The following is a 19,363-nucleotide window of genomic DNA, read 5'->3' as shown; positions in this document are numbered from 1 at the left end:
TTGTTTTGCTGCTGTTATTTAAGCACTTGTGCGACCCGGTCAGCCGGACAACTAAACATCACTCATTGTGCTATTGCGAATCCCTTCAATCCATAACGCATTTAAAGTTTTCTGTTGTTTGAGTTTTTCATCAAACGTAGACTTTTTCTTTTTCTTTTTTAGATGCTGCACGACAATATTTGCACATTTCTTTTTCTTTTTTTTGTCAGTAATCCTGTTACGCCTCAAGGACTAGCTTACCCTCCTTTATACAGGATCTGTGGAATAAAAGTGCAAAATTGAATTATTTCTAAGGTTGGATGTTGTTTGATATTATATTAGTGCTGGCGTATTGACTGAACTTGGTAAAATATTTCCATTGTATGCCTTACAAGTTTAAACTTATTTTCTACTGATTCCTGAAGGGGCTTGTGAAACTTCAACCAAGGCTGGTTATGTAGCTGTGCACACACAGGCTAGATGCAAGACAGAGGATTTCAGTAATGGCAACCACTGATAAACAACCCAGCAGCATGCGTAGGAGAGTGTGTGATGAAAGGAATCGGGGAAAAGGAGTCAGGCCACGCAGCAGCAGACGAAGGTAATTAAAGAAGCCATCATCAGCATCATTAATATGCTAGATCTGCTGTGGCCCACTGACTAGTCTAATGGAGAACATGTCATCATCGTCACCATTAGGGAGAGTGGGACACACATAAACACACGCACACACTGTCTTAATGTTGGGTCACGCCACGATTACCACCATTAAGCCTAGAGTGAGAAGGCCTGCTTAGGAAGCCTCATTCTCTTTTACCATCATACATGCACGCATACAGTGCACACACAGAGCCCCGCACGCACTTGTGGATCTTTAATTCAGACCATGTGAGTGATAAGTATGCATATTTAAGTGATGTCAGGCCTGTTGGGTCTTTTAATTAGACAGAATGAATGAATGTTTTATAAAAACGTGTTTAACAATAAATGTGTTCATTAATTTGATGAGAGGATGTGCTCTGATGAGCTGAGTGGAACAGAGTAATGGCTCATATTCGGCTCTAGCGGTTTGATGGTTGTAGAAGCAACAACTAGGCTATCTGTTTCTGATTTTATACTCATTTTTATGTTCCTCTCATTACCAAGAAAAGTCTGCTTTGACGCATGTTTATCCCCTGACCTTGGACGGTTTGGTGGCTTTTAGTGAAAATACACTTTTGTCCAATGCGCAATGTGATACCGGTCCACAGCTCCATGGAGAATAGAAAAGATGGAAAATCTATTAACTTCTAAAGTCTCTACAATCATTTGCTCTCTTTCTTTTCTTTCTTCCTTTTATATTTTCCATCTGCAGGTATGCTTTCAGGTTTGTCATGAAAGTTCATTCAGATGTATAGGTTCAGAAAAAAATGTTGGAGTCCAGCAAAGTCTAGCTTGCATCTATTGAAAAGCGTAGGCTGGAACGACTCGGGCATTTTTTCTTCTTCTTCTTCTTTTTTTCTTTTTGGTAGGATAAATAAAAAAAATAATTAATTAAAAAAAGAAATGGTACAGCAGCTGTAAAGATTTGAAATCTTTCACCAGCGCAGGAGTAGTCAACTCATATTCTGGAGTATAAAGCTGAAAGGACAAGAGGTATCACCAAACTTGGTTATAAATGCATTTTGTTGCCCCTTTTAGCCCCCATCATCTGCTAAAATATTTGTGCAACAAAACCAATCTAAATGTTAAGCAGGTGTGCTGACTTACTCCTCCCCACTGTTGCAGTGGCACCTCCTTGTCTCCCCCCCCCCCCACCATCCGTTTTCTACAAATGTCCCTCCCTCTTTCTCACAAACCCTTCTCTCTGCCTCCCTTGACACTGCTGGAAACAGAGTGATGATGTGTAATTTAGACCTAATCGCAACATCAGAGTTGTGCTGCGATTTACATCCCTCCACTAGCTGAGCCAGTCAGACAGTCAGGAGGGAGATGTTAATGTGAGACCGCAGGTAATTACTGTCATTACAGCATGCCGCAGATCCTGCCAGTGTACGCGCGCCCATGTGTTGCGTGGGTGGGTGTTATTTGATCTTTTGAATGGTATAGCTTGATATATTTGCGCTTATAATTAATATGGGTGTGTTAATATGCGGGGGTTTTGCCAAGACGGCTTAAACAGAACTTTTTTCATGTGAATATGCGTCAGAGCACGAGACAAAACACAAGATGAAGTCACAAACAGTGACAATATTTACTCCACTGTTAATGTAATTACAATCGATAGCCTGACTCAGTTTATTCTTCAAAATTGAATGATTTGCTTGATGTCATTTCACCGATCCCACGGTTTCTCTTCAGCGCTTATTTGCTGAAATGCAACCCTTCCTTAATCCAATCCTAATTAAAAGCGCAATTTTTCATCATGTTACGCAAACTGAATTATTAATTATGTGTCACTGGCGTCTTCACAGCCTCATTGCTTACTCTTATGCATGTTAGTTCTGTTTTTTTCAGTGGATGCATAAGGTATTAAACAAATGAGTGTCTCATGGATTTCCTTGTGTTGCAACAGATTTGAATTTTTACAGTGAAAGAAAAACAAAACCCGATGCGTTGTCTGCTGCTTCGTATTTTCTTGTGCAGGTGAAAAATTCATCAGCTTTAGAAGTTGTAAACTTTTGAACTGGTGCCTCTGTTTGTAGCCCTGGGCTGACTGACTTCTGTCAGATAAACTCGTTAATATTTTAAAAACCTTGACCTCAGGCAACTAAAAGTGTGGGTTTTTTTTCTGTTTTCCTGCAGCCCATCTGGATATGGGCAAAACATATTTAATGGATGCTCAATCATCAGGAAACAGATGCCGAGTTCTGAAAGTTTTTGGACGCTACAGACAATAATCTCTTTTATTTTTAATGCTGATAGTTTTTTGTTGGCTAGTCATTGCCTCCTTCACTTTTCACTACCATTATTTATCCTGTTATGCTCACTTGAAGTCACTGGATGATAAAATGAATTATAATGATTCTTAATCACTTTTCTTTGTTTGATTGCTCGGGAATACAATTTCTTTCGCAGCAACAGAATCAGTCTTATCTATGTGTTAAATTTAAATCTTCTTTAACTTTCTGGAAACACGTTGGCAATATAAAACAATAAAATATATATTTTGTGCACGTGTGAGATTGAAAATACACATGCAGATATACACACAGATGCACACCGTGCTTGATTCATCTCATACCTGCAGTTGATATTTTGACATTTCGGGTTAATCATTTGACATTTTTATAAACTTAAATCACGGCCCACATATTGGAAACTTTTTCTGTGTTTGCTCAAGTCTTTGTGGGAAGATGGTATGGCATATCAAGGTGTTTCTATGGCGATAAGGGTAATATGTCAGGGTCCCCAGAGTTTAGGCCTGGAAAGGTCCTGACTGATAAGCAGAATGAAAAAGTCAGCAGTTTGGCCAGTGCCATCCAGTCCCTGTTAACCCCACACCCATCTTTTCCCTTTCTCCAATCTCGCCTCCAGTCTGCTTCTGCCCCTCCACCCACCCACCAAATCCTCCATCTCCCCTCCCGCCTGCTTAATACCTCACCTTGCTATTTATACCTGTGTCTGCAAATGCCATCTCTTTCATCCTCCATTATTCTCCATTTACCTAATTTTTCTCTTGTGTTGCCATTATGCTCTATTTTTGACATTTAGTCTCACCCTTTTTGCACCCCCTCTATTTAAAGCATTACTTACCCTGCTTTTTAGCTTTTCTTTAATCACACCTTTGCTCCCCTCCACCCCACATTTATATTTAATATGATGTTTGCATCTGAGCGTGTGCACAGGCGTGTCTGTTTACAAGACAGAGACATGCAGTCCATAAATGTGTGAAGCTGCAGGATGTTAATATTTTTAAAAAATACTTTAAGCTGCTAACCTGTTTAAATTACTTGGGATTTGGTTAGCGTGAATATCGGTGTGTACTTCACTAATCTGCTGGGTAAAGTATAGAAAAGGGGGCAGTATATCTGCAATAAGGAAATGCTGAAAAGATTGCAACTGCTTAAGTTTTGATGGATAATTCTTGGCTACTGTATCGACTGTAGGTGATCACGCTCCGGTCAGAGATGGAGGGGACGCGGTCTGACAATGCAAAGCTTCTGCACGAGAGCCAGCTGGTCATGACTAATGTCAACCTTTGGATCACTGAGCAAAAGTATGGACACTCCCAACATGTTTTTTGTGAATTTAAAAAATAAAAACAGAGGATTTAAGGAAATAAAAGGAAGTTATTAATGTTTTCTTAGTTGGCACATGCTATAAAATATGTGTGTATCATATAGTGTACTGTTATGTGTAGCTACAGTTCAAGGTCAATCTACAAAATACTTTATGTTGTAGAAAATATTGATTTTATATATTTAAACCTGTTTAATGGTGCATTTTGATCTATTTGTTTATATTCAAACAACTAAAGGACAGCCAAAAACTGTTGATGTGTTAGTTTGTGTAGAATTACATTAAAAAAATGTGTCTTCCTTACTAAGGGCTTCCAGTGAGAGCATTATTGCCCAGATTAAAGCCCAAAACAAAGCTCTGCTTGTCATCACTAAAGAGAAAGAGTAAGTATATTTGGCACAGCGATATTTTTCAGTAGCTAGATTTGTTTGCGTTTGTAGACAAGTATGTTCGAATGAATGCGTTTCAACCCTGTACATCGCTTTATTTAGGGAATATGACTGAAGATGGTCGGCGGTGGTTTGGAAGTGAGGCAGCATGAAGTGTGTCTGTGTACGTGTGTGTGTGTGCATATGCTGAGGTGATTCAGGTAGACTCCCTGACATACTCACACCTGACAGTGTTTCTGTTTAGTCATGTCTCATAAATACACACATACATGGGCGTGACATATTCTTCATGCCAGAGATCAAAGCTGTCTAGCTATAGTGCCATACGTTCATAATCCCCACCCAGCACCACCGTAACCATGTTCTCCTCTGTCTCCACTCACATGTGTCCTCGTTCATGTGTGCTCGTGTGTGCTTATGTTTTTGTCATGTTACCATGTGGCTCTTGTGCATAACAGACTCCATACACCTTTGTCGAAATCACATCTCCCTCAGTGGTTCCTTTTCATAATGAACACAGTCCTTCAATATTCCCTAACCGGAAAATGTCTGCTTCCCGCCCCCCCTGCAAATAAAACAATTTCAGAATTCTTAATAGGTCTGAAATTGGTGGGCAAGGCAAGATACTGAAATAGATAGTCACTAGGGTAAGTGATAAATGCTGTGCAAAAAGAATTGTGTTATAATGGACTACAGTATATGCGTGTATGCGATGATGTCTGAACTGCTAGTTAAAGGCTGCTCTGGAAAAGAGAGAAACGCGGTCATCACTGAAAGACTATTTTGTCAGCAATGTTAACAAGAGTCTCTTGATGATAATAGGTGTCTGCTATTCTTCCTCTCTATGTATATTTCTCTGTTTAACGCGTCTCTCTGCTTTTGTCAGATGCCTTCAGGAGGCTAATGACACACTGAAGGCGGAGGTAAAGAGACTGAAAGAAGCGGTGGATGAGAAGGAGAAAGACATGGAACTCTTCAAGGTGAACAGGGGCAGAGTGGAAAAGCAATGAACTACAAATAAGGAGATACAAGAGCGAGTCAATCATAAACAGGTTTGTTTTTTATAATTGTTTGCAGGCCCATCTCCGGGACTGGGGAGTACAGCAAGACAGGAAAACGTGAGTCATCTACATTTATGTGGGCACGTGTATGTGTGTGTGTGTGTGACCACACATTTAAAGGCATACGTTTGTTTGCATTCAGCAGCTGATCAAAGTTTAGCATGTAACAAAAGCCACCACGTTTGGCTCTTTCGCACACAATCTGGTCGGAACAAAGCTGATGATGATAGTAACAGCAGGAGTGCCAAGTTGTGAATGAAACGCCCCGCGGGCCGGGCCACCTGTGCGTAGCAGTGCCCGTGTGTGCGCACGTGCTGCTGTTTTATTTCTTCTTCGTCAATCTGAATATGTTATTCATGCTGGGCCTTTAACAATGATTACACTTCAATCAAGTGCCCATCCTCTCCTGCTTGCCACCCCCGTGGCTGCCAAATAGCATTCATCAATAGAGAGGAGATATATTTATTATGTTCATTAAACCAATGAAAACGAACGTGGCACAGATGGGATTGGGTGTAGGATGGAAGTGAGAAAAGAGGGTGCGCGCGTACGGGAGAGGGAGTGTTTGTGGGGGCACCTGCCTGCAGCGCTACTCCCCATACCCCAAGTGTGAGCCCCCCTAAGGTACCCCTCATTAACAGCTCCCCCGCCCACGCCCCATTCTAACCTCACCCCGTTTTTTTTTTTTAACATGTGCTCATGTTGCACCCCTCCCCTAACAAACCACCAGACTCTGTTTCCAAAACGGATCAGATTTGTTTTGACTGGGGTAGGTTTCCAGTGCTATTCAAAGCTGTCAGTCATTTTAATGATATCATTAAGGGGCCGCGACAGAAAGATGAATCGCTTTTCTTTGTCTTTCCCTCATAATTGCGAATGAGCAAGTGAGAGGGACAGAGTGAGAGAGGCAGTTCATATAGATGTATGCATAAGAGAGGGTTTTGATTGAGCGAATATAATAACACGGAACGAGATAAAAACAGTGAATGAAAGCCTCTTCCATTGTGTCACCCCCATCCAGCCCCTCTTCCTCCTTTGCCCCCCTTTTTTATTCCATTCCTTCATTATGCTGATTCCTAATTTATTTTATTTCATTAGTATGCCCACACCTTCCTCCACACTCGCACCTACCAAAAAATGCCATATGTGTTAAAATTGCACTTCTATAAAGCAATAGATAATGTCATGATTGCAAGGCAGCCGTATACATTCAGAGTGTAAATTTCATTACTGGTGGGACAGGGGGTATCTTAACAATGTCTGTCTGCTGTCACTATCACTGACAGCAGTCAACACGGGGTGAAGGTTTTGTCATTAGATATGCCTTTATTAAAGAAATTTATTATGATTACCTGACCTACTGTTATAAAGCTGCTTGAATGAGAAGGCCTTTCATTGCATTTGTTATTTTGTGAAAAAGTAAAGCCCACAGGGAGGCGCGGAGAGGCCTGATGGAGGGGACCGCAATTGTGTTAGCTCGGTAAACGAAATTTTCTGCATTTCTCAACCTCAACAAATTACGTAAAACTCAACAAATTACGCAAAACTGAAGCTTTTTTACATGCAAATATAAATCTTAAGAGTCAAAAATGATATTGGCATATTTATTTGCATTTTCTGCTCAAAATCCACCTAGTGGATGAAGGATAAGGAAATCTCCAAGCATCAGCCAACTCGTAGCTCAATTTGCTGCCATAACGGACGGGAAAACTTAGATTTAGACACGCAGATCTAATAAGCGCTTGTTAATAAGGTGATGTTTTGACAAAAAGCATGTCTGTCTGAGCAGACATTTTTGTGTAACGGTGTTTACACTACATCGTGTCTATCCAAATCCATTTAGTAGCCGTTTCTGTAATCCTCGTCAGCAGCTGTTTTCCAGATGTTGTAGAATTGTAGATGTTCAAATATATATTTTTCTTGCACTGTAATCCCTTAAAAGCCTACTAGGAGTAACGCTTCTGAACTGAGCTGTTTCTGTTATATTTCAGGCCTCTCCATAGGACAAAATGACTGGGTGTGCATTGAAAGTTAGTGAGGGTGGTCTCTGCCTATGCAGCTACTCTTGCAAAAACTCGGAAACTATTCTAATGGTCGTCAAATTATTCATCTGAGGTGCCAAAAGTCGTCTTGGTGGGTACAGGGAAGACCACATTTTTCTGGGGGAAAGAGTTAAAAAGTAAGCAAAACTTTATCTGTTTACCTTAGAAACCTTGTTATGAGGACAGTAATATCAATGCAGGGGTGTGGCTCTGGACATAGAACAGATTGTAGAGTTTGATCCTAAACAATGTACAATCTACAGTCCATATGTCAAAGGTTTTTGGCCACGGAGACCAAATTACATCTCTTATCAAACTAACACCTTGCCTTTCATTTCCACTGTGTAAATAAGTAGCCGAGTGTTAAAGTAAAAAGCTATTTTGCCATTACGGGTAAAAGCGGTATTGCTCAAACTAAAAAACAATGATAGGAGTTGTTATGTGCACAATTAATGCCCTGGATCGGTGATACTAAAAAGGTTTGTTACACTCTTGTTGCGCAGTAACATCATAGTGTCAATTAACAATCTCATTAAAGCCCCTCATGATAATCACTTATACAAGTGTCTTGTACCTCCCTCTAAAGTGCTGCGTGTGGCCTGATGGGTTTCGATGCTGCTTGCCCCTCCTTTCCCTCCCACCTCTCTCCTGCAGAAATGCTTATTAAGAAGAAAAAGAAGAAGGATAAACTCTGACAACAGACATTACAACCCAAAAATGATTTCTGCTAATATCTGAAAATATGATACCAGTACACATTGATATGCAGTGAGTGGCGGAAACAGAGATTGATGCTGTTTGCCTCTGGCAGCACTGACTCAGTGGCTGCCTGACACAACCCATGTGGGGGAAGCGCTCATAAAGCATCAGGCTTCATCAGTTGCACCGCTAACGATGTGCTTCCAATTAAGAGCACCCAGTGATCACAGCAGAGGATTTGTACAAACAAGGAGAACCAAAGTGACAGAGAAGCAGAAAGCGGCGATGAGAGGGAGGCTGTGTGAAAAGAGAGCCGAGCCTTGCATAAAATTTACAGCAAAAATGAGGACAGTAAATAAGAAAGATGAGTGAGACTGGAGCAGGAGAGGAACCACGTAGTTTATTGCCTGGTTTAGAGAGCATGGCCGCTTGGCTTTGACACTAATGACTGTAATTATACACACACTGATTGGATTAGGCTGCTAATTACACACATCTGTGTTTGCGTGTAAACACAGGAACACATGTTTACACGGGCGCCAAGCCAAGCGCTCGGCACTTCGCCGGTTTCTCACATCGAGTGCATAAATCTCACACAGTTGTCTCAGCAGCGGAGATGATTCATGATCTGCTGAAGACCACATTACCGCGTAGGAAAGCGTTTAAATCATTTGAGGAAAATGTGTAGATGTGGCGCTTTGGATTTTATGGAATTGGCTTGTGGTTAAAGTTTGTGTCTTCTGTTATTTTTTTTTCTCCCCCTTCGCTGTAGCAATGGAAACTCATGGAACTCGTCTTTCAAGCGGCATTCGAAATTTGAAAGATCAAAGGAAATTTCTGCATTTCTCTTATTAATGTTCTTTGTATCATCATTAGGGTGTGAAATTAAAAGATCTGCAAGGGTCAGTGGCAATTATGTTCAGTTTATAAATGTCATTTTCAGGAAATTAGGTTTTCTTACTTATATTGGCCAAGCTAAATTAGTTAGTTGGCTAATATGCAGGGACTCAGATTATATTTTGTCAGCTGGGGAATGTATGGATTGGTTTTTTTTGTGTTTCTCTTGCACATATTTGGGGGAACTTATCAAAAATATTCATGTTATCTAGATATATTTATAACTGTAGTTTGTTTTTTGCCATTAAAAAATTGTGTCTTTTTTTGGAGCAACCATTTCTTTTTTTCAGTCTCGAAGCTACATGCTATAACTCAGAGTTGTATGATGATCCATAGAAATGCAAAATAATATTACAGCCATATAAATGATTCAAAAATCAGAGAAGGAAATAGTCAAGAGATTGCTGGGTACCGTTTTTAAGCAGCGTTATAACTATCTACTGTGTTTGCTGTTGCCTTTGTTAGCTGCAAATGCACGGGAGCCGAAAACAATGTCAATTCAAATATTTGTGTCTTCCTCAAGTGTCTTCCACATCTTAAATGGTTTCAGTTGCGACTAATAAGGGCAAAAGTTTATGACTGCGTGTGTGTGAGCGTGCGCATGCATCTACAGGAACAATGGGACTATTTATTAGCGTTTCAATGAGTGCGTGCATCTTCTCAGCTGAGGCAAAATGGGACCGTCTTCCCGTCCGCTGCTCTGATAGAAAATCCCAGCTTGCTCTTTTACAAGAAAATTAACATTGGGGAGGTACAGTGGTACTTTAATGGGCTAAGAACTCTTCAATAAAGTATTTAGAAGGTTTTTTTTTTCCCAAATGCTAACTGGACAGGTTCACTGGGGCATGAAAGAAAGAGCGTAAAGCGGGGGCAGCAAGCTCTTCAGCCCGTACAGAGCACCATTATCCACCGTCGTTAATTTAATAGACATTCCTTAGACAGCCCTCGGTCTGAAGATAGGAGACCCTAACATTTGTTTGTCATTTCCCAAAACGGTTTTAATAAACAGTTAAAATCTTAAATGGCTTCTTGTACTCTTAATGTTCCCTGGCTGCGCTTGCGTTTGTTTTGTTTTTGTTTTTTGCTGCTTTGTTTTTTTTCCCCAGCTTTATATGCACTTTCTTATATAATTTAATGATTTCTGGAACCCATTTGCTCACCCATCTTTGAGTTTAGTAATAAGTTATAATGAAGATAGTTATAATGAAGATGATGCACGCCAACTTCTTTATGCCCCAGATTTCCGAGGACATTTGACTGAAACTGTTCAGTCAGGCAAATGCATGTCATTGTGCAAGAATAGGTAGAAGCAAGTGTAAACTTAATGTGCTTTTTAAGCTAAACTACAGACAAGGCAGTTAAAGGAGCTGCAAGAAGGAAAGAGTTTTATTATTCTGTTTTTTCTCTCAGACCGCTAAACTCCCTGTACTGTTTTAAAGAGTTTATTTTTCATGTATGTTTGTTTGCCTGTGTGCATACACTTGTGTTGCAGCATGGAAAAGAAGGGCTGCGTCGCTCTAAACCTCAGCAAAATCGAGGACATGCAGACCAGACTGCAAAGCAACCTGGAGGCCATCGGAATGCTAAATCAACAAGTAAGCGCTCGTCCACATGCACGCACACAGACACACACAAGAACACATACACACCGGGTCCTGACAGTCCTTTTACCCGACAGATACAAACACACACCCACACACCAGCCCACCTGCTGTTGAGCTCACACAGAAGAGGAAGCTTTCATGCGTCCAACTTCAAACACACAAGCGCACTTACACAGAGGCGCACGCAGACATCCATTTCCTCTTCCTACGATAAAAGTGAAAAATCGGCAGCGGGGTGGGGTGCGGGATGTAGGGGGGTGTACGTGGTGTGGGGAAGTGGGGTGTGTGTGTGCGGGGGGGGGGGACAAATCGTATCGGGAAAAGGCAGTGACGTTCCTTTCCACTGGTAAATGATTTCCCTTTCATGAAACTGAGAGAGAGATGTATATCAATACAGCCGTGCTGATCTCTCCATGACAGCATAGGGAAATGGCCCGCTGTGATAAAACAATGTGGGGGAAAAAACACAGAGGAATATTCTTGGGAAATGCTGACATTTTTTACTGTGTTGAGCTTCACAAGAGTCAACAAATCACCAAAGAAGAGACAAATCAAAAGTACTCCTCAGCCCCCTCAGTTCTCCAAAACTCCAGGGCCTAGGGAGCGGCTCACCCGACTTTTGTTAGTTTGTGAAGTGGCCTGCTGATTGACGGGGTATGACAAAAGCTGGTACTTGTTGAAGTTTTAATGCAGTGTTGTTTCAGTGAAGAGCAAATGACATTAGCTGTGGGTTTAGGATAGAGGAACATGGAGAAACGCAGAGGAGAACTCAGACAAGAGAGAAAGAGAGAGGTGTTGTTTAACAGGTCAGGTGTGTAATAGCACCTCTTAATCTCTAGTGTGAATCATTACACACATCGATCCAACATGGACAGTATACACACACACATACACGCAGGCAGTCAGGAAAGGAGAGGATGTAAACACCTCACTCTGCAGTGAACACACTTGCGCGCGCACACAGAGCTATCAGTAAAGAAGTTGAATGGAATGACTCAGATTATGAAAGGCGTTGGGTTACAAATCAGGTCTGTGTCTCCTTGAATCAGTCGTATTTACTCATAGTAACAAACTGGTTTGACGCCGTCGCTTTCTCACTCGCCGAAAGGCATTATACGGAGCACATATGCATGATTTCCATCCGACTGTCAAGCCAATTTCATGCAAACTTTTGAAACGTCACAGAAAATTAACAGAGATGAAGACGAACACGAAAGGACTAAAAATCGAGATTCTTTTCGAGACTCGATCAGCAGCAGGGTATCGTTCTTCTGATGATATCCAGGTTGTCTCGTGGCTACACGCGACAATTAAAACAGGCATTAAGCAGCTGAACAGTTTTTATGCAACTCTTTTATAGTTCTGTAATTGCCATAATTTGCATTAAAACTATACAAACTGTGGAAAAATACACACGCACACATGCTTAACTCCCTTCACCCCTACTTATACACATCCTTGTGTCCTTTTCATCCACATATATGCACACCAATTCACCCACGGAAAGTTAAGGTTGAGAAGACAAGCTGTGATTTTTAATTTCAACCCCCCCGCCTTACAATTAGAAAAGCATCCAGAGCCACAAAAGATGAGAAAAATTAAACCGGTCGTGTGCAGTTAATTATAAATGTCAGACTCTGTGTTTTTCATCTAGAATTGTTATTGCTTTTGGCATGACTGAAAATGGACGTGTGGAAGGAGGTTTGCCTGTTGAGGATAGTAAATACCTTTTAAGCATCTTATGATCGTTTGACACGTCGACATGCCATTGGTTCTTCGAGGGTTAAGCCTAAGACCCGTGCTCAGAGTTTATTGAGCATGTGTGTGTCTCTCTGTGTCTGTGTGCATGCGTACGATGTCTGGACGGGTAATATTAGCAGAACCATCCGGAAATGTGTCTGTCTCATCTCCGTTTGTGTTTTTCTCTCTCCTTCACGCACACACACACGCAGACTCACACATGGCCAGACATGTTAATGTGACATCATTCTTTAACCGCAGTTTTTACACGCACACACACACACACACACTTAAAAACAGATGTGGATGAGTGCAACTGTCATTACCCGATGAGTCTTTTTTGTCTTTACATCCTTTAATTTCTTATTTTACTCGTACTCACAGCTAAAAATACATTATTTCATATCTTTTGCTCTCTTTTATCTACCTTATTACAATTTTTAGACTGGCACATTTTGCATATAATTACCGAGCTTTTACAACAAATATAAATGCTTTTACCTTTTGTATTAAAAGCCATGTTTTAACTCACACTCCACGCTGCCTTTACCCAAATGTCCTTGTCACACACACACACACAAATAAAACAAAAAATCCTCAATTTAGCTAGTCTATAATTGTGTTTCAGGGAGCCCAATCATGTCCTGACGATGTGCGATTTGTTTTGTGTCACGGATGATTTTGTGTCAAATCGACCTCTAATGATCGCTCAAATTGGCTGTTTTCATGTAGAAATTTACACTGTCGCATGACTCCCTCTTGCAACCATTTCAAACTGTGAACACAATACAATCCTGAACCCCATCCCCTTGCAATTTTCCATTTGCATTTCTGTTTCAACAGGCATGAAAGCGACTGTGAAAGATGATGAATTAATCACATAATGGAATGTCAGTTACTTGATGAGCACGATAGCTGTTCACTTTTGATGGTTGATATTTATTGCTAACTTTGATTCGAGTTGTGTGATTCCACTGCTTCGGCTAAAGGAGAGCCGTGTTTTTTGGAAACTTGTCAAAAATTTGCCACTGTTCCTTTGGCTACACAAACATATTAATCTCTTTGTCTGCACATGTGCTTCTCTGTGTATGTTTCTTTCTTTTTTTCTCTGTAGTTAGGCAATCTCAGTCAGGAGAATAAGCGGTTGCGTAGGCAGCTGGAAGAAGAGAGGTCCATGCATAGACAAGTGGAGAGGAGTGTGCCCCTTCCTCCTCCCCCTACAACCACCATCCACCTCCCACTCTCTCTCAGTGTCAGCCCTCCTATCTGTGCCTCCCTTCCCTCATCCCTGGGCCTGCCTCGTCTTCTGAGTATAGTCCCAGTGACAGGGGACACTAATGGGACTCAAACCAAGCCGACTACAGTCGGAGTAGGGAGACCAGGTGAGTCCAAGGCTTCGGATAAAGCGTCCTTGATTAGGCCGTCTTCCAAGTGCGCTTCCTCCGCCTCTGTGGAAGATGCCGGGTCTAAGGGGACAAGCAGGAATCCGGCAAAATGAAGCCCCCTGAAGACTTTGACCTGCCATGGCTTTTGACCTTCAGCTTCTCGCTGGGGAGCATACCCAGGATGAGGTTAATGTCCTGCAGGTCAAAGTCAAGTCCCACAGTTCTTTGTGCCTAAGGGGGCGCTCGGAAACAGAAAATAATGGAATTTCTTCAGCCATATTTATAAGGGTACTGCTGTTCCATGCAACGATTTATGCCAAGAAAACGTTCACATTGACAGATTACTTAGATAGACTTAAAATTATGATAACTGACTGTGTCCTCAAAAATATTACAGTGCTTCAAGCAATTACATCTTCAATTAATAATATTATTCTGCAGCAAAACTGCAGCAGTGAGCACAAAATCTCAAATGCACTTATTTGAAAATTCCCAACAGTTCACTTGAGCTATACCCAGATTTTTGCACCTTAAATGCACAAATGAACTAATCAAAACAAGAAACTTAATGTAGATAGAGTTAAACAGTAGATCTGAAGATGAGTCCCGCTTGGATAAATGAGAAACAGCACATGATCCATCCACAGGCGTGGTTCAGACGTTGATGTAAATGGCAGTAACGCAGCCTCTGATTATGCTCCAGCTGTGCACCACGTGTCCCGCGTCTGCTGCGGTGAATGTGGCCGTGCGTCTCTATGTTTGAGTACATTATGTGTCTGTGTACTTCTGTGTCTCTTTGAGAGACTGTGGGCGAGCGCGTGCTCGCGTGATTGGGTGTATTAGCTGTCTGATATTATGTTTCATACTTTCAAAACTGTTTATTGATTTTTTTTTCTGTGCCCCGTATTGTGACGGTAGCAAAATAAAAACACATATTTGCAAGCGGCTTTATATTCCTCCCCACTTTTGTTTTGCATGTCAGTGTGCCAAAAATATATTATTTCTGCCAGTTGGATGCTTGTACTGTAACAATAACTGGCAGTGGTACTCGTTAATTAGGCTTTTGTAAAAAAAATTATACGACTGCTGAGTCAGGCATCGATGCTGATACGGGTAAGTACCTTTCTAGGAAGTAAAATCGTTCCATTAAAAGATCTAAAATGAGTTTGGGACCTGGGATAACATGTAGCTCTATAGGGCACGCGTTCCTCGATTCATGTTTCAAGTGTTTGAATAAGAGCAACTCTCATCCGCACAAATAAACCCTCGCAGAGGAAGCATGTGCATATCCAAAGTTATAAAGAGGGAACACTGTGATAATGAGAATTCTAGGAAAAGCAGGTCTCAGGCCACAACTGGCTTCTTCATCTTGCCTTTCTCTGTCACCGTGTCCACCTTCCTGTCTTCCAAACCCACTTTTTCTTTTTTTTTATCCTTCATTGGTTCTTTATATTTATATATATATATATATAGCGGTTGTATAGCTGGTCAGGATGTCATACATTTTAATGATTTCGAGCGGAGCTGCATGTCCTTGTTAGCTTTGTTTTCCTCATTTGCCATGTCACACTCAAAAATATCCTTTTTTTATGTGCAAACACACACGTGTGCACCTACCCACACATCCACACACGCATATTCTTTTCACAAACACACACACTTTCACAAATGGCACAGTCATTAAAAATGAAACCACAGGCTTTTTGAAAACTCCCAGGACTGAGGGAAAAGTCAGCAGCGCGGCGGTGAAAAGAGTCCCCCTGGAAACAATGAGGAGAATGATCATTTGTTGTTCTTGAAAACCCGGTGAGGTTTCACAGAGGTTAAGCTTCCCTTTGATGTGTTTTTAACTCGTTTCAGCTCTGTGGAGGGATTAGTCAGCCTCTCTCACACACACACAAACACAAATGCACACATTTACGCACACAAGTACATGCAGGCTCTTAATTTCCACACCATGAGCTCTTCTCTCACAAAGACAGAAAAGCACACTACGGTCTCCTTCCTAACCTAATTTTATCAAATGAGCATGTGTGGTACTTCACTGCTGTGTGTGTGGTCCCTTGGAAATCTGTGGTAAACCAGCAAAATATTGCATGTCAGTATTTTTTTTTTTTATCCCAAATTAGCGTCGGGCTGTTAGTGAACAGTATGGGCCCTCAACCGCAAGAGAGATTTTAAAACAAAAAACAGAGAAGTTGAAGATAATCTTAGCACTCATTACAGTGTTTACGACTTATTATTTGATCCCCATTTCAAGATACAAATGATTGGGATGCTAGTGCCCATGACATTTGTGTGTGTATGCTCTATCAGCTCCAGTCTGGGCTTCCCTGTAGGTCTCTGCATGGTTGCCTGTGCTAATAATCATACGCAAATATTGTGTTCAAAGCTTGTCTGGTAAGCATTTGTGGTACAAGAAACTTTTGCAGGATTTTAAGAATTTATTTCAGCCAACTTGGAGCAATAAATGGGTGTAGATAGACCACACCTGAGCAACTCAGATAGAGCCTTAGCTCTGCTAATAAACTCAACAGGAAAGGTTATTAGTTGCCACAACAACACATCTGGTATTTTTTTCACCTTGTGAGTTTGTGTTACAGCAAAAACCTGCTGTAGCAGAAATCACGAAAGAGATGGTGCAAACTATGTTCGCGAGTGTTTCTTTGTAAGCTGACATTTTGTCAAAATTCATTCAATAACATTTACAGATGTGTTCCCCTTGAATAACTTGATTCAATTCAATATTATTTATATAGCTTTACATCACAACAGTGCTTTATATTGTACGGTAATGACACTGCAATAATAGTACAATATGAGCAAGCACTTGGCAACAGTGGGAAGGAAAAACTCCCTTTTAACAGAACCAGGCTCATGGGGGGGCAGCCATCCTCTGCGACCGGGTAGAGGTGTGGAGACTCGTGTAAGTGTGCATGCAAAAATAATGTGGAAATGAAAATGTAAGAGCGTAGTGAAGACAGTAGAGCTGACTGGCATCACAATAGATCATCTTTCCAAGATGATCTTTGTAATGTCTTCCATCTATAATTTGCTTCACTTATTATCATCTTTAGGATTCCTGGAGAAAATGGTAACATTTTTTAAATGAGGGATTTTCATTTCAATCTTTACTTCAACAAAATGCATAAATGTTATTCCGTTTCACTTGATTCGTTCGATAAAAAGTGTCTCTCCTTAAGAGGAATGGCTTGAACAGTAGTGGCATCTGTGCCCGACCCGCTCTGATGTCTATAAGCACATAGTCGGTTAATTGAACCACTGTCTGCTGATGGGCTATTTAGCCAATCACTCATTTTCATTCAGGCCAAATTTGTTCCATGTCTAAATATCATCTCTTCAAGTGACTCATTAAGCCCCGCCCTGAGTCACTGTCAGGGCTGTGGATTCACTGTGGTAGTGTAGTGTAGGCCAGGCATACTGCACCCCATCTGAGTGGAACAAAAGTCCGAATGACCTCCCAGGATTCATCAGGCTTCTTCTTGTATTCTTTTGCAAAGTTCAACATTATCGTTTGAACCAAAGAGCACAAAAGCGTTTTTTCTTTGTCGTCTATTATTTAATGTCCTTCGAACTGTCTAAGCTGTCACTGAAACTCAGATTTCCATTGATCCTATACTAAGTCTGAAGTCCTTGCTCTTGTCTTGTCTGGCTTTCACTGCTAGTTTGTACATGCAGCACATTCTCCAAAGGTTTATTTTAGGAGGAAACCACTGTGGCTGTGATCGTTGGTACTGTGGCCCATTCTGTACCTCCTAATTACTGCTGTAGAAGTGTGCTTTAACTCATTGTTAATTGATCATGTGTCTTTCTGTATGACCTTCACACTTAAAGCCAATCAGAGCAGATTTTTGGCAGTTCTTTCAATTCATATAGATGCATTGCACAGATTTAATACAACTATGGTGTTTACATGACAGTTTGTAATAATCAGGCTTATATGAAATATACTTTCTTACATGTGAAAGTTACCATAGTGTATTAGCTTTAGTTTCACTGAATTTATAAACTGTGGTGTTTGAGTATTCTAAATATAGTCTTGTTTTAGTCATTCATAAATGAAAATATTCTACTTGTCAGCTTAGAAATAATCCACTTATTGAGAGGTGATACAGCTTTAAATGAGTCAACATTTAAGTGACAGTGCACAGCGATGTACTCGCTTATTTTGCATACTAAATATGTATGACTTGTAGACTATAAAATGGCAATAAGCCTACATTCAAACTCTAACTCTTGCTTAAATGATAGTATTCCTTGGTATTCCTTATTCCTTGGAAAAAGGGAAAAACCTGTGTTCGCTTTTTCTAAGGACTAATTACAGTCATGTAAAAAATATCTATTTTGTCCGATGCAAGAAAAACAGAAAAGAGAATAAAGCTTCCACAAAGATGCAGTTGTGATGCAAAACTGTCCAATAAAAACTTGCATGTGTAAGATATTTCTGTACTCAGCAGCTAAGATAATAAACATTAAACCATACTTATTTCAGCGCTGGATTCGGATTTTATTCACATCATGTGTGGCACTATTGGGAACTGAGGCTTTTGCATTGCCAACATCATGCTTTTATGTTTTCTGTTGGACAACAGAAGACCACAAACATCGATTTTACAGTCAGCTGTTAACTCAAGTATCCCAATGCTACTTGTTGTCAGGAAAAATAAAACAACAGTTTTCTGACTAGAGAACTTTTTAAATTAGGCAATACTGAGTGTTCCCAGATTGTCGAGCTAATCTGGGATGGGCGGGGTCAGTGGGGACGGGGTTTACAACATATTGGAGTCCAGTAACCATTTGTCTCTTCTTTACAGTGTGTGTTAAATTGTATAATTAGCGCACAGTTTCTTAAATCATGGCCACAAATCTGTTTTGTAAGGTTCCTTTTTGAGTACAAATGAATCACTGTGTCAAATTTCAAAGAAGCCCCTCAAGGTGTGGAAACAAAATTCGTTTTCATCATCGTCAGTTCATCCTTGAGTCCAAGTGAACATTTGTATAATAAAATTCCCCGCAGGCATCTGATATATCACCTTCACGAAAGCGGGACAGATGTGAGGTGACCCTGAACTAAGACCTACAAAATGCAATCAGTTCATCCTTGAGTCCAAGTGAACCGTTTTGTCGAGTTTGAAAAAACTTTCTCGAGGAGTTTAAGAAATATCATGTTTACATGAATGGCATGGACAGCTTGAAGACGTAATACCTCTGGCCACAGCTGTTTGTGGAATAATATGTTTATTAAATTTATTGAACTACCAGAGACGTGTAACCTTGAGGTGTACAGCTTAGTGGCCATGATGTAGGTACAATTATTATTGCGTA

General features: G+C 40.7%; 1 protein-coding gene across 2 annotated transcripts in view; it reads left to right on the top strand.

Annotated features, from left to right (window-relative positions):
* The window catches only part of LOC102296427 (golgin subfamily A member 6-like protein 22), a 93,284-nt gene extending 75,243 nt beyond the window's left edge, over positions 1-18,041 (top strand). For both annotated transcript variants that reach the window (XM_042213722.1, XM_042213696.1), the window contains 6 exons: positions 4,068-4,177; positions 4,509-4,583; positions 5,476-5,569; positions 5,667-5,707; positions 10,781-10,883; positions 13,747-18,041. In XM_042213722.1, the coding sequence (XP_042069656.1) occupies positions 4,068-4,177; positions 4,509-4,583; positions 5,476-5,569; positions 5,667-5,707; positions 10,781-10,883; positions 13,747-14,130 (807 nt within the window). In that variant the 3' untranslated portion in view covers positions 14,131-18,041. The remainder of the gene's footprint in view (positions 1-4,067; positions 4,178-4,508; positions 4,584-5,475; positions 5,570-5,666; positions 5,708-10,780; positions 10,884-13,746) is intronic.
* Positions 18,042-19,363: the final 1,322 nt, after the last annotated feature.

The sequence above is a fragment of the Haplochromis burtoni genome, unplaced genomic scaffold (genome assembly GCF_018398535.1).
Source record: "Haplochromis burtoni strain Fernald_Lab_line unplaced genomic scaffold, NCSU_Asbu1 Contig_1, whole genome shotgun sequence".
NCBI lineage: Eukaryota > Metazoa > Chordata > Actinopteri > Cichliformes > Cichlidae > Haplochromis > Haplochromis burtoni.
This window is presented reverse-complemented; position numbering and strand designations above follow the sequence as displayed.